General features: G+C 41.1%; 1 protein-coding gene across 5 annotated transcripts in view; it reads left to right on the plus strand.

Annotated features, from left to right (window-relative positions):
• The window catches only part of CUL1 (cullin 1), a 101,968-nt gene that overhangs the window by 29,840 nt on the left and 50,364 nt on the right, over positions 1–21,764 (plus strand). For all 5 annotated transcript variants that reach the window (XM_073899333.1, XM_025855004.2, XM_025855003.2 and 2 more), the window contains exon 2: positions 4,358–4,658. In XM_073899333.1, the coding sequence (XP_073755434.1) occupies positions 4,519–4,658 (140 nt within the window). In that variant the 5' untranslated portion in view covers positions 4,358–4,518. The remainder of the gene's footprint in view (positions 1–4,357; positions 4,659–21,764) is intronic.

The following is a 21,764-nucleotide window of genomic DNA, read 5'->3' on the forward strand; positions in this document are numbered from 1 at the left end:
ATAAAAGTGGTGAGAGTGGACATTCTTGTCTTGTTCCTGACTATAGGGGAAAGACTCTCAGTATTTCCCCTTTGAAGATGCTGTTAGCTGTGGGTTTTTCACAGACGGTCTTTATTACATTGAGATCTACTTTGTTAAGGATTTTTATCATGAATGGATGTTGTACTTTGTGAAATGCTTTTTCTGCATCTACTGAAATGATAATACGGTTTTTATCTTTTCTCATTGATGTGATGTATCATGTTGGTTGATTTGCGAATACTGACATTAGTTTCCCTATTTATTGACACCTTACAAATGAAAGAACCTAAAATTCAGACTAGAGTATGGGGAATCCTGGCTTTTGAGAATCCAGGGGTCTGCCTGTGGTTCTGCCACTTTCTAGCATTATAACCTTGGTCAGGTTTGATTGCTTCTCTGACTCAGGTTTTTTTTATCTGTAAAAGGAAGGGCCAGAAATATGTTTAAGGTTAACCTCTAATCCTATTGTAATTGGCTCTTATGAGCAAATATTTTTGGTACATAAATGTGTGGTACATAAATTTTCCAGTGTACAGGTCTGTCACCTACCAGAAGTTAATGGGTTAGCTTTTCAGGAAGGTGCTTTATTCCACAGCATAGTGCTGTGCCTGCTCTGATTTACTATTAATAGTACATAAGGCAGTCCCTGGCACATGGTAGTTTCCTACTAAATATTTGTTAAATAAAATATTAATGATCACTGAATTTCTAGAACTTTTCTAAGTCTGTTTAAACACCATGTTAAAATATGTATACATTTGCAATGACCAGAATAATACACAACATTACTAAATGAGACAGGAAGAAATAAATTTTAGCCTAAAATCTAGTGTTTGAAGGAAAAAATTTAGAAGAAACAAGATAGAATTTAATGGAGATTCTAAAGGGGGATTTGGGGGCAAGTTCAGATGCTTTCTAATAGTGATATTTCCTTATTTTTAAATCCTTTAAAAACATCCAGCTTTTTAACTCCTTGGTTTATTATTTCATTTATTCATACAAAACACTGACCTATGCACCAGGCTCTGAACTAGGTTCTCAGGATACCATGGTGAGCCAAAAGAGATGGTCTCTGTGTCATGGATCCTTCTCACTAGAGAAGGGAGGAATCCCAACAGGGAATTAACCAGGAATAAGCGTAAGAAGGGAAAGTCCCATGAAGTGGGCGAACCTTCTCTGGGACCTCTAGTGAGTCTGACCAGCTGGAGGGAGAATGAGCACAGGGGCTCTCTAGCACAAGCAGCAGCAGATGCAGTGATCCTCGGGAGTGGGGAGCAGACTGGCACAGCCGGGAAAGGTGGGGAAAGCCTGCGTGGCTGTGCCCAAGGGGACGAAGGGGAGTTTTGTAAGAGACACACAAAGAGATAGAAAGGTCCCGTCGTAGAGAGTGAACGGCTTGCGCAGCCGTGGCCGCCAGGGCTCCGGGCAGGGCAGGGCCCAGGTAGGGCTGGCTCCGGGCAGGGCAAGGGTCCAGGCAGGGCTCTGGGCAGGGCAGGGTCCAGGCAGGGTCTGGGCAGGGCTGGCTCCGAGCAGGGCAGGGTCTGGGCAGGGCAGGGCCCAGGTAGGGCTGGCTCCGGGCAGGGCAGGGTCCGGGCAGGGCTGGCTCCTGGGCCAGGGCTGCGGTCCTTGCTCAGGTGCACAAGGGGCTGTCGCTTTTGTGCTTGACTGTGTTGGTGTTGGGGGGTGGTGTGGAAATGATTAATCTCCTATAAAACAACTCAGTAAATTGTTTCAAGTTTTCCCAAAGAGAAGAGAAGATCTGGGAGTGCCTTGTTCAGGATTTCCCTGCCTCCGACACCAGTTTGACTCCCTGTTGCTTTTGGGGTGATGCCTAATCAGATTTCTAGTTTTAGACTCAGCTGCTGTGTGAAGCCTCGAGGGGGTGAGTCAAGGGGAGGGGCGCTCTGGGAGTCCAGTGTAGACAGCTCAGACTGCAGCCCGGTGTGCAACGACGTGGATGATGACCATGACGATGGTGATGTCATCGTCCTCATCGTCCGCTGGGAGAGGAAATGGAGGCAGTGAGTGAGTGGATATGACATGACCCTAGAGGTTAAAATCAGTAGCCCTAGAATGTGAAAGAATAGGAAGGAGGCATTAGAATTATTCCCAAGTTTCTGACACGTGGATACATGGAGCTGCCACTTACAGAGATGGGCAGCCACAGTGAACGGTGGAGCTGGGGACAGTCCCTGAGTTCAGCCGTAGACCTGAGGGGTGTGTGACATCCAGGAGGGGACTGAACTAGACGCTCAAATGTAGAGCCAAGCCTGGTCTTCAGAGAAGCCGGCTGGGCTGGAGATACACTTCGTGAGTCACTGGCATGTGGAGGTTTGAAGAAGGAAGGTTGATGGTGGCTCCCTAGGAATCCATTTACTTGAAGTTACTTTTAGGGTGCCCAGTGGAAATGATAGGGTGAGGAAGAGGTGAAAATGGGAGGAATGGAACATTTTTCTCAGTTGCTGCTAGAAATTAGAAGAGAAGAAAAAGGAGTAAAAGAGCATCTAGAGAGGCTTATCTAAGATAGAATTAACTGTGTGAGTCTGGGGAATTTAAGTGATAATTTCCCCTTAGGGGAAAATTAAGTGTGAGGAAGGGGTGCAGGCTTAACTAGGTAATGATACCAGGCGGTAGGTACTACGAGTCCCAGCCTCACTCTCCAGTCGGGTATAGGCCTGCTTCCCCCTGAGGTAGATGATGGAAGGAAAGGCAGATTGCACGTGTATTTAGGGAACATTTGCAAAGCGGTTGCTGAGTTGTTGGTTTCCTTAAAACTTGAGGGAATTCTTGTGTTAGCGATCTTTGTATTCTGCATTTGAACATACTTCTTTGAATGGATGATGTAAAATACTTTCAGGATCAAGAACGGGATTGTGGTTTCATAAAATATTAGGTCCCAAAGCTTAGATTATAAGTATTAGAGATGATTTAGTTTTCAGTAGTTCAGACTTGATCCACAAGCATGAGCTGCATTCTCCTTAAACGTACCTTAGTCTAGGGAGAGCTCTGTGATGCCATGAAAGATGCAGGATGCCCCCAGTTCCTTGCAGAGCTCAAACCTGAATTGGCAGGCTTTGACAACCCATGATTATTGCTCCAGACACCGTTCACCTCCCAACATTTATTTTATGGAGCCATTAAAATAGTTCATTGTTTCTTAATTTTACAGTAGGAGTACTCATTTAACAAGCTCCACATTTTGATGTGATAGACACAGACGATCCGTAAGGTGTGACCATAGTGTTGCATACGGAGGAATACTGAGTTAACATGATACTGAATACGTGAGGTCCTTTATCTGTGGATCCCGAGACCCTAAAGCATTATCACTTATATTTTGTAGTAGCCTTATACCCTTGGAAATAATAGCCAGTATTATTTGCTAAGCATTTACTCTGTGTTAAATATTGCATATGCGTTGTGTCACTTAAGTTTCACAGTAACTGTCTGAAGAAAATGATTGCCCCCCCTTTTGTAGATTCAGAAATTGAGGCTTAGAGAAGTGAGAAGTGTGAAGTACCTTACCCAAGACCTCATACCCAGTAGGTGTGGAGCTGAGCTTCAAACCCCAGTCCCTGAATTTAAGGAACATCTTAAATTTGATGATTCTTGGGGCGCCTGGGTGGCTCGGTCGATTGGGTGTCTGCCTTCGGCTCAGGTCATGATTCCAGGGTCCTGGGATCGAGCTCCGCATCGGGCTCCATGCTCAGCGGGGAGTCTGCTTCTCCCTCTGCCTGCCTCTCTGCCTACTTGTGCTCTCTATCTCTCTGTCAAATAAATAGTCTTAAAAAAAAATTTTTTTTTTGATGATTCTTGCCAAATTCCCTTCTGAAAGGGAGTGAGCATTTCCCTGCACCTCAGCCTCACCAACATCTGCATCTTTGCAAAGTGCTAAGTGAAAAATTCTTAAAATTCACAGATAACCAGTGAGGCTGGTTTTTCCTACTTTTTAGGTATTTGGGTTTCTCTTTCTGGGAGTTTCCTTTGGGTTTCTCTTTGTAATTGTTATGTGGGTCAAGTCGTATAGTTTAAGTTCTGATACCTCAGAAGGCAAAGAAAGGCTACAGTGTTTGTTGTGCTTACGCAGCTTCACCCAGCTTCTCTTGTGAGCACTTTTCTTGAGTTCATAGGATTCCGAACTAAATCTCTTAAGTAAGCATATTTCTGTATGTAGATCGTATGAGTTTGTTTCCACGGAGAAAGAGAAATATTCTCTAGATTAGCGTGGTACCCTCTCATGCCTACAGACAGTGTTTCTATCTGTGTGGCAGGCACCCTGTTACCCACCCCAGGATGTCAAGAAAGAATTCATTAACTTGCTTTATTTCTTCTTCAGGTTTGCCTGCAATGAGATTTCATTCTCTACATTTAAAGGACATCCTTTCTGAGCTGCTGTGAATAAATTTGGAATGATACTCTATATTTTCATCTAATGGAGAATTAGCTGTACCTTGCATAAGGATTGCTACACTGGACGACTTCAGAATATTACTCACAATGTCATCAAACAGGAGTCAGAATCCCCATGGACTGAAGCAGATTGGCCTCGACCAGATATGGGACGACCTCAGAGCTGGAATCCAGCAAGTATATACCAGACAAAGTATGGCGAAATCCAGATACATGGAACTCTACACGTATCCTACTGCTTGAGCTGAAATTAATTTGCTTAGAATTTTTATTATTCACTAGTATGATCTGTGAATTGTTAGAAGTTTTACATTGTGTTTTCTCTTTCCAGCTCACCCTGTGATATAATTAGAGTTCTTTTTGTAGCTTTAAAAATTAACTCACTCTTTGAAGTTTTTTGACCAGAGGTGAAATTGGCTAGTTGGTTAGTCTAAAACAATGCTGTTCAGTGTAGTAGTTACTCGCTCCCTGTGGCTGTTTACATTTGCAGTCACTTAAAATGAACAGTTCCTAAGTCATGGTTTCTGTATTTCAAGTGCTTGGTAGGTGGCAGACAACTTGTGTCATTGCAGAAAGTTCTGTTGGACCGTGCCGGTTAAAGCAGGGGAATGTTGGTTTCTGTATTGTCTGTGGCCACCTTCGTGCTTCGGGGGCTGAGCAGAGTTGTTGCATCAGAAATGGTCTGGTCCCCAAAGCCAGAAATATCTGCTGTCCGGCCCTTTATGGGAGCAGTTTGCTGACCCTCCTCTAAACGATTACCACATAGAGCAAAACATTTTATTGTTAGGACCTTGTTTTACAAATATGGTATTAAAGTATTTCACTCACTCATTATGTGATCCGTGATGTGTGCAAGGGACTGTCTGAATGTCACAAAGGTCATGAGGGTGTAAACGTTGTAGCTCCTGTTCTCCATTATGTACTTGATGATACACTTTTTCACTTGCAGAGTTTCTTGATTCCAACCAAATATAAGAAATGGAAACTTAAGCTAACTTTACTAGAGAGCAGGTGGCTACTGATTGGCTGGTTCTAGTAGTTTATAAAGTTGCTAGTTCAATGCAGATTTAAGTGTAAATTTTTAGTATGTATCAGTAATTGTCAAACTTGGTTTTGTGATATTACAGTATACCCTCAGCTCGGCTGATTATTTTAGAATCTTTCCCCCCAAATTAGCATTACTTTAAACAGATATGAAGCTACATGTCTAGCTCAAAATTAACTTAAACGTTATTAGAGTACACGTTCAGATGTGCATGTACATTTACATTGTTAAAAAGCAGCCTGAGATAGACTTCACATACTGTAAAATTCACCTTTTTTTTTTTTTTGGCACCCCTGGATGAGCGTGAAAAAAATTAACCCTTCTTTAAAGTGATTTTTTAGTGTATTCCCAAAACTGTGCAACCATCAACATTATCTAATTGTGGAACTTTTCCATCACCCCCAAAAGAAGACATTACCCATTAGCAGTCACCTTCCATTCTCCCTCCCCTCGGTCCTGGCAACCACTAATCTACTTTCTGTCTCGATGCATTTGCCTACTCTGGACATTTTAGATACATGGAATCATACAATATATATAGCCTTTTGAGACTGGCCTTTTTGACTTAGCATAGTGTTTTGTCTTCATCCTTGTTGTATTGTGTGTCAGCACATCATTCATTTGTTGGCTGAATTATCTGGACAGATGCTGCTTTTTTTTTTGGTAGATATTTATTTGTTGGTTGGTTGGTTTGACAGCGTGTGTGTATGCAAGCAGGGGGAGCAGCAAAGGGAGAAGGAGAAGCAGACTCTCCACTGAGCAGGGAGCCCAATGTGGGGTCCTATCCCAGGACCTGGGATCATGACCTGAGCTGAAGGCAGACGCCCAACTAACTGAGCGACCCAGGTGCCCCTAGATACTGCTTTTGTTTATCCACTTATCAGTGACGGGACATCTGGGTTGTTCTCACCCTTTGGCTGTTAATGAACAATGGTGTTATGAATATTGTAGGTGAATTTTTGTGTGGACAGGTGTTTTCAGTTATCTTGGGTAGAGAGCTAGGAGTGAGATTGCTAGGTCATAGGCCACAGAAAACCTTCAGGGATAGACTCTTAGACAAATGAGAGGACATTACTCCACTCAAGAGGGTTGTGACTTGCTTAGGTGTACGACCTTTGTTTTTTTCATCTTTAAGTAATACAACCGAAAGTGATGACTCCAGTGGTGAGACAGGGTCTTTGGCTGGATTTCTGGTGTGCAAAAAAACCAGGGAGCCCTGGTGTGGAGACCATGGCCATTTAATTGCTGATCTGTCTCTGGGGAATTTCTTAGTATGTCATTTTTGGCTAAATCAGATTGGGCCTTTGTCCATCAGTATTAGGCTCTTAGAACGCTGAGAACGTACAGACTTTGTCTGCTTGCAGCAATTACTGAATTCTTGTATTCTACAAATAATTATGTGTAGTTGTTCTGCAGTTTTAAAATTTTTTTTAGGAATGCTACTCTTCAATTGAGTATTCTTTTCCTTCCAGTTTTGTCCTGAGAACATAACAGCTTCATACATTTATTAAGAGAGGAGAGTCTAGCCTGAGTCTAAAATATTTTACTTTAATTCTTTAGATATTTATGAATACCAGCTACAGTTTGAGTCTCATGGGTCAGGCACTGTGCTAAGAGCCATCTTCACCGTCTTCAAGGCTCACGTCACCCCTGAGGGTTGGTGGGAGTAACTCTTCTGTTGGTGTCAGAAACCAGTTCTCCAAAGGCTTGTGTGACTTGCCTGATTGTTAACAGCAACCACAGTAGATGGCCTGTACTAAGATTGCTCAGTAGTCTGACCCTCGAGCCTACCTTGATCCACTTACTGCCTTCACATGTTGTATCTGAAGGAATCACGTTTCTCAAAGTATTTTCTATATTTTCCTCATGAAGTTCCACAGAAGAGTGTTTTGAACTTACTATGTTAACCTTTGGGATACAGGCGCAACAGTAGAATGTCTACTTGTATTTATTATTGCAAATCATAAAATCCACTCCCCCCTCGCCTCCATTTTCAGTGTCAGCGTTGTTGTTGTCATAACTAGAACTTTGGGGCACCGGACATACCTTTCTAGAGCACATCTTCACTTCTGTTGAAGTTCTCTAAGACAGCGCTGTCTGAAATGCCGCTGCAAGCCCAAGCCCCACCTCAATTTGTGTGATGCGGCAGATTTTTTTAAAGTTTTCTCTCTGGGTGTGTATTCAGTCTCCCGTGTAACCACTTACTGAACCGCCTCTTAAAATATATCTCCCATGGGCTGGTTTGCAGCGACATCTAACACTTGAGATTGTCAGGTTCCGTTTCAGGTTAGCAGATGCTTTGGGTCCCAGGAAGAAGGAGCAGACTGTGCACCTCACTATTTACTCTTGAGAGCCAGACAAGCCTTGTCCGTCGTCACTGAAGGAGAATGAGTTAGAAACGGGGGAGAGGGAAAAGCTGGTTGAGAGAAAAGAGGGATCCCTTTTCTTCCTGACTCTGGCTGGTAGCTAACACCTAGATTTTTACCCTTTGTTTACCCTGGAGAAACATATGTGACTTGTTTTCTAGAGAAAGTGTCCTGCTTCTGAATGTGAAACAAATATGCTTAGAGCCTTATTATACAGTGTAAACATTTTTCTTGACTTTTAACTCAGAATCGCAAAGGAAAGAGAAGGGTATTTTGGGAAAGAAAAAAGTCCCAGAGCATCTGCAGTCAGAAAGATCTCGTTCAGTCTACTCTGTTTCCAGCCATTGCTCAAAGGCTTCATTTTTCTTCTAAAGTTTTAGCCTCAAGCCCTTCCTCCTCACTGCATGTCTGCCTGTCCGATGCTTCCGTCTCTTCAGCTCTAACTTTCTGTGATGTCTTACGTACTATGCAGTTGACCCTTCAACAACATGGGAGTTAGGGGCATTGACCTTCCATGCAGTCAAAACTCTGCATACAACATGACTCCCCCAAAAACGTAATAGCCTGTTGACTGGAGACCTTACTGATAACATGAACAGTCATTTAACCCATATTTTGTATGTTCTATGTGTTGTTTACTATGTTCTCACAACACAGTAAATTAGAGAACAGAAAATGTTATTAAAAAAATCATAAGGAAGAAAAAATACATTCATAGTACTGTACTGTATTTATTGAGAAAACATCCACATTTAAGTTGAATCCACCCTCCACAATTCAAACCCCTGTTGTTCAAGCAAGGGTCAACTGTAGTTACAGTACGGTAATTTTTTTTTTTTTTTGGTAGTAAAATAGAGTGCATTCTTTGCAGGTGGCTATGTAACAGTCAAGTGGGTAAATAATAGTAGGTGTTCTTTCTTTTGAACTTGAAATAGGTAATGTAATTTCTTATTCCGTTGATCGACACCATTATATTTCGGGAATGCAGGATGATGTTGTGGCATAACTGAGCCGCCCATGTGATTGAGTCCGCCCGCTGGGCCATGTGGTTGAAGTTTTGTTTTTGCCAGGCCCCAGATCTACCTGCCCCTCGTTTCTAGGTCAGAATTCTTTTTTGTTTTGGTCAGCATACACCTCAAGTCATGATTTTTGCCTTGGAATCAAAAGAAACCTGCACATTGATGTCTTTTTTTTTTTTTTCCTTACGCCTGCAAGTTCTCATCAACGTTGAAGTTTTTGGTTTTTTAAACCCTGTAGTGCTGGGGCACCTGGGTGGCTCAGTTGGTTGGGCGACTGCCTTCGACTCAGGTCATGATCCTGGAGTCCCGGGATCGAGTCCCATATTGGGCTCCCTGCTCAGCGGGGAGTCTGCTTCTCCCTCTGACCCTCCCCCCTCTCATGCTGTCTCTCTCTGTCTCATTCTCTCTCTCAAATAAATAAAATCTTAAAAAAAAATTAAAAAATAAACCCTGTAGTGCTGTGGGCTGAAACAGTTTATTCTGGGGTGGTTTTTTTTGAAGTCTTCTTTTTCCCCAACCAGTACCCTAGGAATCACGTTCCTGTTTCCTAGTCTTGGCTGTCTACCTCGCGGGAGGTTACAACATAAGCATACTCAGGATTCATATTTAATCTCCATCCTGATGTTCTGTGACAGAGTTCACAATCCCTGGAGTTGGGGGCCCTTTTTCACCCAGAGTAAATCTGAGCCGTGGGCCGCCTGCAGCAGACGCTCTGCAGGGATAACGTGCCAGGACGTGCTGGTCCTGCTGCTGCTCAGTCCCTGCCAGTTGTGCAGTCGGGTCTCAGCTCAGCTGCTGCCATCGCTCTCCTCAGCTGGACACACTTAGCCCCCCGCCGGCTCTCCCACGGGAGCTGTGGGCACTAGGGGAATAGTCCAGGTGGTGGCCTTTCTACCCCCTTCACTGGCCTGCTGCAGACTTCTCTGTTATAGAAACTCAGAATCTCACAGAAAAGCAGATCAAGCCAAAAAAAATAACAAATTCTTTTCACAGTACATTTATGATGATCCATGTCTACTTTGAAATAACCATCTAACCCAACGAATGTATTTGGACATTTTCATGTTTGTTTGTTTGTTTTAAGATGTTATTTATTATTTGAGAGAGGGAGAGAGCACCAGTGGGGATGGGGGAGGGGCAGAGGGAGAAGCAGGCTCCCCGCTGAGCAGGGAGCCCCATGTGGGACTCGATCCCAAGACCCCGAGATCATGACCTGAACCACCCAGGCGCCCCTGGACATTTTCATCTTGTACTTTTTTTTTTTTTTTTTTAGTAATCTTACTTTGATATGTTTTTGTTTACCTATTGAACATGGTTTATATCAAATAAACTTAAGCATAAAGGTATTTTCTAATTTTTCCAAATGTAAGCTACTATTCTCATATATATTTTTCCGTGCTTTGAAAGTAAGGCTCTAAAGGACATAACTGATTCACAGAAGAAATGCAAATGACAAAATATCCCACCTCATAATTTTTGAAGAAATGAAGAATGAGAGGTGCCTGGGTGGCTCAGTCAGTTAAGTGTCTGCCTTAGGTTCAGGTCATGATCCCAGGGTCCTGGGCTCAAGCCCCATGTTGGGCTCCGTGCTCAGCAGGGAGCCTGCTTCTCCTCCTGCCCCTCCCCCTGCTCGTGTTTTCTCTCCCTCTCTCTCTCTCTCAAGTAAATAAAATCTTTAAAAAAAAGAAATAAATTTTTTTAACCAAAACTGGAAAGTTTTAAAAAGAAGTAATTATAACCAGTGTTGGCAAAGAGTGCGGGGGAGATGAGTTCCTGTAGTTAGACGGAAATGTTAGTTTGCTGTGATCTTTCTTGAGAGAAATTTAGAAATACAAAGACCCAAATGTACTTTGGCCCGATGTTTTGTTTTGTTTTAATTTTTAATTCCGTTCTAAGGAAATAGTGATATTCAAATTGTATGTGCAAGGCTATTAGAAATATTTTAGTAATAGGAAACAGGGGGAAAACAACCTTAGTATTCATCACTAAGGATGAAGTGGTATTTAAAGGTTATAAATAGCCAGTAAAAATACATTGAAGAGTATTCATTGACATGTAATAATATCTGTAACAAGGGAGAAGCAGGATACAAAGTGGCACTTGTCCCATGAATCCTCAGCACACCCTCTCTGCTTCTGAAAAACAACATAGCCCCGTATTGAAAGTAGCTCTCCATAGGTATTGGACTTATAGGTGATACGTTTTTTTAAAAATTTATTTATTGAGAGAGCTCACACATGCTTGCACACAGGGTGGGGAGGAAGAGGGAGAGAATCTCAAGCAGACTCCATGTTGAGTGAGGAGCTGGACACAGAGCTCAATCCCATGACCCTTAGATCATGACCTGAGCCAAAACCAAGAGTTGGATGCTTAACTGACTGAGCCATCCAGGTGTCCTGATATTTTTTTTTATAGATAAGTTTTAAAATGCTCTTCTGTGCTTTTTAGATTTTTGGTATAGAAAATGCATATTAAAATACGGAGCACCTGGGTGGCTCAGTCGTTAAGCATCTGCCTTCAGCTCAGGTCATGATCCCGGGGTCCTGGGATCAAGCCCCGCATTGGGCTCCCTGCTAGGCCGGGAGCCTGCTTCTCCCTCTCCCACTCCCCCTGCTTGTGTTCCCTCTCTAGTGGTCTCTCTCTGTCAAATAAATAAAATCTTTTAAAAAAAAATAAAATAGTTTATTATTTGTTTTTATTATGCAAATATAGGTCCTAGTTATACTTGTAAAATGCTGCCTTTCACTACCTGACCTTATACTATTAAAAAAGTTTTTAGGATTGACAAATTATATTTATCTTTGAGAGAGAACCCACAGTAATTATATTGCATATAGTTGCCCCTAGAAGCAATTTTTTTGTTTATTAGTATAAACATGATATGTTCAGGTTTTTTCCTTCTAAATTTTGAAGATTTGTTTATTATTTTGAGAGACAGCTTGTGCACAAGCAGGGGGAGGGGCAGAGAGAATCTTGAAGCAGACTCCCCGCTGAGCGTGGAGCCTGAGTCCGAGCTCGGTCTCAGGACGAGCCAAAAGTCAAGAGTCAGACACTAAACCAGCCGAGCCACTCAGGCGCCCTTCCTTCTAAATTTGATTCATGGTACACCTCGAGCATTTTCAGACCCATTTATGTTAATCCCAATCAGATGCAGGCAGACATTGCTTTTGAAATATGCTGTGGATGTGGATTTGCTTTATATGGAACCATACCTAACAACAGCCTAGTGAGAGAACTCGATTCCCTTACAACTTTACAGACCAACTCTACCAAATGGTGGGTGGTCTTGGGGCTCTTGCGTATTTGTACAGGTGATACGTGTGTTGACATGTGAAGATAGAATTTTTAATGCAACTTTTAGTGTAGTCTTTCCAAATGATTTTAATACAAGTTAATTGTTTAGAATTCCATTGTAAGTTCTAATTGGGTGAGAAGTGGTGGAAAAGAGTTCTGTTTAGTTTTGCTTCTTTAATTGAATTGACTTCTCTTTTAGAAAATGAAAATGGTTTGAGTTTGGTGGTAACTAAAAGTCGTGGAGTGATTCCCCAGATGTGTTTGCTTTAAGTGGAAGGCTTGGTGCTGGGTGGGGGGGAATCATTGGAGTTGCCCACCTTTCCCCGAAGCACCAGCAGTCCTCCCCTTGTCTTACAGCTGGATGTGTGCGGACCACTCCTGCAGGGAGAGACGAGCCATCTCTACAGTCCCTGCAGCAGGGAAGGGCTCTGGAAACGTCTGCAGGAAAGTGCGCACATGGGGAGCTTTGCCTCAGACCCCTTTGCATCCGATGTGACCCCTTTCAGTGACTCTTCCCTACCAGTCCTGCAGAAGTATGCCTTGGCAGATGATTGAACAGATCTGGGGCTACAGAAGAGTTGTACGGCCTGGTTGGGAGACAGAACCAGGTTTGGCTCTTGAACACAAACTGCCACACCACCTACCACTTACCGGCCTGTCGGCGCTGAGAGGCCTGGACAGACCACCAAGTGAGAGGCCCCGTGTCTGCTCGGGTCCTCAGCTGTTTTCCACCCAAAGGCTGTGTTGCCAAAGAAACTCCAGAGAACTTTTTGAAAAGACTCTCAAAAGTTATAAAAGCCAAATATGTGTGTTTGTTAGACTCTGGCTGCCTTAGTATAAAACAACTTACCAATTGACTCCTGAATGGAGCTTCTGTTTTGTTACCTTTTAGATTTTTAGTTTATTTTTACCTCTTGATGGTTTCCTCTTAATTCCTATATTTAGTTTATCCTCATAGTCTATTTTAGTTGTTTTTGGTTTAAAAATAATTTTAGATGTGACCCATTTTCTTCTAAATAGTGGTCATCTTTTGTTTTTATACTCTTCATCTAAAGTAAGTGATGTATTAACACGAAGTTATGCATGTGTTAGAAGAGCGGGTGGTAAGTGTGGTCTCTGGAAGCGAAGCAACAGAAGGAGCCCCACTTGATGAAGCGAGAAAGCATCTGGAAGCCTGAGGGCTGTGGTTTCCCCACAGCAGAAAAAAAACACACCCAGTCATTGAGGAGTGAGTGCATCCATTTTAGAGTCCTTCTTTCGATATGGATTATTCTCCCTTCCAGATGCTGCACTTGAAATACTCCAGCAGTGTCTTTTCCCATGTCTGATTCCAGGGTGACTCAAGGAAGGACTAGCTCCCCTGGATATAAGACTTCTCTCCAGCAGCTTCTGATACACACGAAGAATCTGTTTTTTCCTTTTCTGATAACATTTCCCCACATGTTACAGTTGATTCAAAGCTAAGATTAAAAAAAAAAAAAGCAAACTGAAGATTCTGCATTATCAGAGCTACATAAAGTCTGTCTAGGGGGATGGGCTATGGTTCTTGTCTTTCTGCTGACTCAGCCTTGATTCAAACCACGATCCATGCCATTTTTTTGGTAAGAGGTGGTTTGCTGCTCCCTCAAAAGTATACACCTAGGGGCGCCTGGGTGGTGCAGTCAGTTAAACATCCAACTCTTGGCTTCTGCTCAGGTCATGATCTCAGGGTCATGAGATGGAGCTCCGCATCAGACTCTGCGCTCAGCTGGGAGTTTGCTTGAGGATTCTCTCTCCGTCTCCCTCTGCCCCTCCCTTCCCTTCCCTCTAAAAAAAAAAAAAAAAAAAAAAAAGATACACCTATTATTATCTTCCCTATCAGCTTTGTGTCTGTTTCCTCTTCATGAATACAGCAAGTAGGGGTTCCCTAGGCCAGCAGTTTTCATGAGGAATAGCCAGGCTTTAGGCTGAAGTCTTCCACAATTGGACACAACCATTCTCTTTGTGGATTACAACTACCTGTAGGAAAAACTACGTGGACCCAAGAGTAGATCTATTTGGGAGCTTTTTAAAATGGAATTTTCATTTTTCAGATCAATAATCCTTTTGTAAAATTTAGAAGTCCAAAAAAGCACGTGGTGAAAAGTACACCTCCTTTCCTTCCATCTTCCATTTGAGTCTGGGCACACCAGTGGTCCCTTAGCTGCTTGCTTGGGCACATCTCTGTGTGTTACCTGCGCACGTGTAGGGATACCCCCCCCACACATACACACAGAAAATGGATGTTTATATTACCTTAAAAATCACCTTTAACACAAGCAAATCCTCAACTGTAAGTAAACCTGTATCTCTGTTTTTCTGTGCAGATGGTTCCCTGGTAATTGAACCTTACAGAGAACTTGTTCTAAACCAGCCCTGTGAGGGAACAGATGGTCGGACTGCACCCCATTTTGAGCTTATCGCTAACCACTTATAGCCGTTCCTGTGTCATCTAGAGACAAGCATCTTTGTTAGAGACAACGGAAAAATTTATTTTTCCTTTCCTCTGTTACTCTGATAATATTTGTACTTTAGTCAGAATTAGGAATCACCCAGACAGTTGGTTGTGTTACCCGAATGCTATTAGAAATGCTGAAGATAATACTCTGAAATCAAAGTTACTTTTGGCAGATAGTCCTCCAAATGTGTAGTGTATTTTTTTTTTTGTAATTCATATGTAGGTCACTTTATTTAGGTAAATTGTAGGATTCTGGCTCAGATGTTACGATTTTGTATCCTATTTTATTTTCCTGTTCTGTAGACATTTATTCTGGCTTATTTTTTATTTTATTTTTCTGTTACATTTCAGGTATTCTTATACGTTATTTCAAATGCCTAATGAAGTGGAAGATGATGTGTAGGTGCACGTGGGGTGTGTGTGATGGAATATTTATGATGGGATATTTTGATTGTCTCATTTAGTTAATTACAAAATCTATAATGAGTAGTGCAGACAGGTAATATTGCATAGGAGATGGGAGGGAGAAGGATTTTGACCCTGGCAAGGTTGGAGAGTTTCATGAACCAGTACAATTTAAGTGGACTTCAAAGGATGACTATAGATACGGAGAAAAGAAGGGATAAAAGTCTTGCCGAGTTTGGTTGGAGGGAGAAAGATGAATGAGAAGGCAGGAAATAGCACTTGGACATGGCATTGGCTAGCTTGAATTGTAATATAAAAATAACTAGATGGTTAGTTTAACTGGCTTGGATAAATGGTTGACGCCACATTTTAGTGAACCTTGAAAACCAGGTACTTCTTTTACTGTTTTGTTTTTGAAAGTGTAGGTTCTATAGAGTTTAGATATATGACTTGAGAATTAATGACTTGATATCAACAAATTTTAGGAGGCTTAATATGGAAACCATATGGGACTAAAACAAGAAATCAAAGACAGCAAGAGACCAGCTTGGTCTTAATAGCAATAATCCATGCAGGATATTGCCTAAGTTCTGAACTAGGGCAGTGGCAATAGAAATAGGAAACAAAAGGAACCAATTTCTGGGCTTCTGGTTACAGATGAAAATTACGTTTTGACTTTCCCATTTGTGACATCACTAAAATGATAGTAAAAGAACTTTAAGAACAACAAAGATGAAGGATGGAAGAGAATAAACACCATAGGTGAGAATTCAACAAATTTCTTTTGAGGAAAAAAAAGAAAGAATATACTTAACTCTGATGAGCCCTGGGTGTTGTATATAAGTGAATCACCAAATTCTACACTTGAAACTATTATACTGTATTTTAACTAACTGGAATTTAAATAAAAACTTGAAAAAGAAAAAAAAGTTTTGGAAGTTGAAAGGCAAAGGAGGCAGCGTACTGATTACCAGGATATGGGAAGCCTTGGTTTAGAGGTGCTCAGAGGCAGACGTGGCAGGAAAGCCACTGTTCCTGCAGGGCTGGGGAGGCTCAGGATCTGAAGCCTCCAGCGTGGCAGAAGGTAGTGTGAGATGGGCCAGTGCTGGGGAGATGAGGAATAGATCCCAAATCTGTAAAATTAAAAGCCCATCATCTGCCTCTACTCCCAAGTACAGAACAGTTGGCAGCCAAGAGCGTATGTCCCTGGCATACGACTTGTTGCTTGTATTTAGAATACATCGAATGGGACCATGTCAGAAGACAGGAGGCTTAGAGGTCGGCGTAAGTAGGAACTATCAACACTGGCTGCAGTAGAAAGCATCTAGAGTGATGAGTCCCCACTTACCTATCAAAATCCTGGTGGCGATGCTGGAGACCAAACAGTTCCCTGGAAGAATGAACGGCCCTGAAAAGCCAATCCATTTCTCAGCCTAAGAGGAGGCCGCAGTGAAGTGGCCAGCTCACCTGCTGGGGTCCACCAGTCTCAGGCCAACGGTGTTTCTAGTGGGTATTTCAGTACCTTACCGTGATGAGTACTAAGGAGTAATAGTCGTGTGAAATAACAGGATCAACAAACAGAACAAAAGGGAACAAAAGAAGCTGATGATACAGGGAACAGAAGAAAACGTTTAGAAGTTAGCATTGTCAGAAGAAGCTTCTTATTATAGTAGTAAATTAGGGAAAGGATGCCATGAAGAAAGAACTCATGGTTCAAATGATAACTCAGATTTTAAAAAGAAAAGTAATAGAGCTAGAAGAATAGCAGAAAGTGAAATAAAAGGGCATGAAGCTTTGGAGACTGAGAACTGCCCAGGAGGCCTAATGTCTGACTGTTAGAAATTCTGGAGAAAAAGAGAAGAGGTGATATACATATTTTTTTAATTTGTAATATCTTTCTATAAAGAGAATATAAAATCATTTCTCAGAACTGAAGATGTGAAAATTCTAATGCCCAAGATAATGAGAAGATCGATACCAGGAACAAATTTAGGAAATCTCTGTGTACAGACAGTTAAGAGATAACCACTGACCTATGGGTAGAGTTTAGCGGAGCAGGATAAAGCTCCAGAATTAGTACTGTCCAGCAGGTCTAGAGAGCAGCCAGTCTGTATTGGAGCTGAAAGACCAGGGACCCATCATGAATGTTGCCAGAATTAAGAGCAAGGGTACCCTGAGTGAAGAAACCCACTTTAAATTACCAAGAGCAGCATATGGGACACACCAAAAGCCCTCAGCTGTCCTTCACAGAGGCACAGTTATGGGAGAGCCACGTAATCTAGCCGCCTCCTTTGTACAGTATCACTGAATTGTAGGGATTCTTTCTATATTTAGGGCACCAGTATTTTGTCACATAGGTTTTGCTAATGTTTCTCCCAGGCCAAGGCTTGCTGTTCCTTTTCTTAAGTGTCTTTGGATGAACAGGTGTTTTTTATTTTAAGGAAACCAAATTTAATTTTTTTTTTTGACAGTTACTGCTTTCTGCGACCTATAAGAAGCCTTTCCCTAGGTCACAAAGGTAATGTGTTTTCCTCATAAAGTTTCATGGTTTGGACTTTTACATTTAGATCTATAATCTGTCCTGAATTAACTTTTGTATATGGTGTGAGATAGGCTTGTGGTTAATTTTTCCACCATATGGACATCCATTTTCATTTCAGCCTCATTTGTTGAAAAGACTTATCCCCAGTAGATTGCTTTGGGGCCTTTGCTAAAATTAAGTGAGAGTATAACTATGGTTCTATTTCTAGATTTTTGTTTCGTTGATCTATATATCCATCTTAAAGGAATGCTATCTTACTACTTGGTTTGTGTTTTGTGAAATATTTTTGCATCTGTGTTCATGTGGGATATTGACTGCTATTTTCATTTTTTGTTTCTTGATTACTGTCACATTATGAAAATTCTTGGAAGTCACATAGTATAAGTCTTCCAACTTTGTCTCTGCTCCACCAATTATTGTAGGTCCTTTGCATTTCTCTATAAATTTTATATTTAGTTTGTCGACTTCTACTCTAAAAACTGCCAGGATTAAGGTTAGGATTGCATTGATTTTTTAATAATAATTTTATTGAGATAATAATTCACATGCCTAACAGTTCATCCATTTAAGTGGTTTTTAATATATTCAGATGTGCTCAACTGTCACTACAGAAAATTTTAGAACCATTTTCATTACCTCACAAACCCTATACCCTTTAGCTACCATCCCTTACTCTCTCCACCCTTAGTAATCTTTCTGTCTGTAAATCTGCCTTAATAGATTTGTCTATTCTGAACATTTTGGATAAATGTAATCATATAATACGTGGTTTTATGGGCATAATTGTGTAACCCCCAAATTCATATGTTTAAGCCCTAACCTCAGTTTTATAGTATTTGAAGTTTGGGCCTTTGGGGGAATAATTAAGGTTAAATGAGATCCTAAGGTGGGCCCTACGCCTATAAGGTTGGTGTCCTCAAGAGGAAGAGACCCCAGAGAGTGCTGTCTCCAAGCCGGAACAGAGGAAAGGCCATGGGAGGAGACAGGGAGAGGGCAACCATCTGCAGGCCAGGAAGAGCGATCTCACCAGGAACCAACCCTGATGGCACCTTGATCTTGGACTTCCAGCCTCCAGAACTGTGAGAAATTAAATTTCTGTTGTTTAAGCCCCCCAGTCTGTCGTATTTGGTTATAGCAGCCTGAGCAGACTAATCCCCATGGTCTTTTGTGACTACCATCTTCCATTTACCATAATGTTTTCAAGTTTCACCCATGTTATGTATCAATATTTCATTCATGTTTATGGCCATACGATACTGTGCCAGATGGATATACATTTTGTTCATCCATCAGTTGATAGACATTTGGGTTGTTTCTGCCTCTTTGTTATTGCGAATAGTGCTGCTCTAAATATCTTGTGAACAAGTGTTTGTATGGACATACGTTTTCATACTCATGGGTAGATACCCAAAAGCGGAATTTCTGGGTCACATGGGAGTTCTATGTTTAAGCGTTGTGCATAACTGTTTTCCAAAGTGGCCGTACCGTTTTACTTTCCCACCAGCTGTGTGTGAGGGTTCCAGTTTATCCACATCCTGACCAACATTTAGTATTATCTTTTTGATTCCAGCCATCCTAATGGGTATGAAGTGTTATCATTGTGGTTTTGACTTACGTTTCCCTGATGACTAATGATGTGTCAATTGGCGGTTTTTATACCTTGCTTAAAAAAATGTCAGTTTTTTGCCCTTTTTTTAATTAGGGTTGTCTTTTTATTGAATTGTAAGGGTTTTTTCTATACTAAACACAAATATTTATCAGATATATGATTTACAAATATTTTCTCCCATTCTGTGGATTGACTTCTTTTTCTTGATTGGACTTTGATGCAAAAGTTTTAAATGTTGATGAAGTCCAATTCATTGATTTTTTTTTTTTCCTTTGGTTGTTTATCCTTTTGTTGTTATGTCTAATCCCTTGTTAAATCCAAGGTCATAATTTAGTCTTATGCTTGCTTCTACGTGGTTTATAGTTTTAGCGTACACATTTAGGTCTTTGATCCATTTTGAGTTTCTGTGGTGTGAGGTGCAAGGTTGAAAATTCATTCATTTGCGTGTGCCTGTCTTAGTTGCCCCAGCACAAGTCGTTGAAAGGCCGTTTTCCCCCATTGACAGGTGTTGGCACCTTTGTCAAAAATCATTGTCCACACACACGTGGATTTATTTCTGGATTCTCTGTTCTGTTCCACTGATCAAAATGTCTGTCCTTTCCAGTTCCTCTCTGTCTTGATGACTGCGGTTTGTAGAAAGTTTTGAAATCTTGTCGTATGAGTACTCCAACTATGTTTTTTCAAGATTGTTTTGGGTTTCCTTGCAATTGCATACAGATTTTCAAATCAGCTTGTCATTTCCTACAAAGAAACCAACGGGGATGCTGATGGGGATTGCATTGGATATGTCTATCAATTCAGGGAGTGTTACCATAGTGTTCTCCTACCTTTTCTAGTATAAGTATTTGAAGGTATAAATTTCTTGAAAGAATTTTTACCTTTGTTCCACAAATTTTGGTGTTTTATTTTCATTATTTAGTTCAAAACATTTTATACTTTTCCTTCTTATTTCTTCTTTGACTCGTAAATTATATAGAAATGTTGTTTAGTGGGAAATAGTTGGGGATTTTCAGGGCAGCTCATTGTTACTGATGTCAAATTTAATTCCATCTTGGTCAGAGAACAAACTATGATATCAGTCCTTTAAAATGTACCAAGGGCCGGGGCGCCTGGGTGGCTCAGTCGTTAAGCGTCTGCCTTCGGCTCAGGTCATGATCCCAGGGTCTTGGGATCGAGCCCCACATCGGGCTCCCTGCTCCGCGGGAAGCCTGCTTCGCTTCTCCCTCTCCCACTCCTCCTGCTTGTGTTCCCTCTCTCACTGTGTCTCTCTCTGTCAAATAAATAAATAAAATCTTTAAAAAAAATAAAATAAAATAAAATAAAATAAAATGTACCAAGGGCCATTTTAATGGCCCAGAAAATAGCCTATTTGAGGAGCATTATCATGGCCTGTTGCAAAGGATATGGATTCATTGGGTGTAGACTGTGGTGTGCTGGAGCAGGATCATGTCAGCTTGTGGGAGAGGATCGTGCACTTCTCTCCCCAAGTCCCTGCTCAGTCATGTCACGTTAGTAGCTTGAAATCTGCTGTGGTGGAAGTATTATACCAAATTTTGTTTCATGTATTTTGAAGTTCTGTGAGGAGAATACACATTTATGATTATCTTTCCAATAAATTGACCCTTTTATTATTATGAAATGTCCCTCTTATCTCTGCTAGTATTTCCTTGAAGTCTGGTACTATTACAGTCTCTAGCCTTTTTATGCCTGGAGTTTGCATGATAACTTTTTTCCGATCTGTTTACTTCAACCGCTCTGTGTCTTTAATTGTTTCTCTGGTAACAGCATATAGAGTGCTCTGGCTCTTTGTCCCCTCCAGTCATCCCTGTCTTTTGACTGTAGGTTTTAGTCTATTTATTTTAAGCATTAATAGGTTGATTTTTAGGTCTACCATTTTATTTTTTTCTGCTCTTTAAAAAAAGTTCTTTGTTCCTACTTTCCTCCCTTCTTTTGGGTTATTTGAAATTGCTTAGAATTGCATTTTAATGTGTCTGTTGGGTTTTTAGCTCTTCCTCTGAGGTTGTGTGTATGTGTTACTGCTTTAGGGATTACAACATACTTTTTTTTTTTTCATTTTTAACCACAGTAGACTCTTGAATAACATGGGTTTACACTGTGTGGGTCAACTTACACTCAGATTTTTTTCAATAAATACGGTATTTCAGTGTAATTTCTCTTTATGATTTTCTTTTCTCTAACTTACTTATCTTAAGAATACAGCATATAATACATGTAATATGCAAAATGTGTGCTAACTGACTGTGTTTTCAGTAAGGCTTCCCGTCAACACTAGACTGTTAGTAGTTACGTTTGAGGGGAGTCAGAAGTTATATGTGGATTTTTGACTGCATGGACGGTCAGCACCCTTAACCCTCTCATCGTTCAAGGGTGAACTATAGAGTTAATATTGTAGGAGGTCAGAGAATGTAGAAACCTTGTAACTGTAGAATTACATCTTTTTTATTATATCTACATATGCTTTAAAACCCACAAGACAATATTATAAATTTTTGTTTTAAACCATCCTTTGTATTTTAAAGAATTAAGAAAAAAAATCTTTTATACTTACCAGATATT

This window comes from Callorhinus ursinus, unplaced genomic scaffold (genome assembly GCF_003265705.2).
Source record: "Callorhinus ursinus isolate GAN/ISIS: 27379988/994484 unplaced genomic scaffold, GSC_fseal_2.0 scaffold12, whole genome shotgun sequence".
NCBI classification, from domain to species: Eukaryota; Metazoa; Chordata; class Mammalia; order Carnivora; family Otariidae; genus Callorhinus; species Callorhinus ursinus.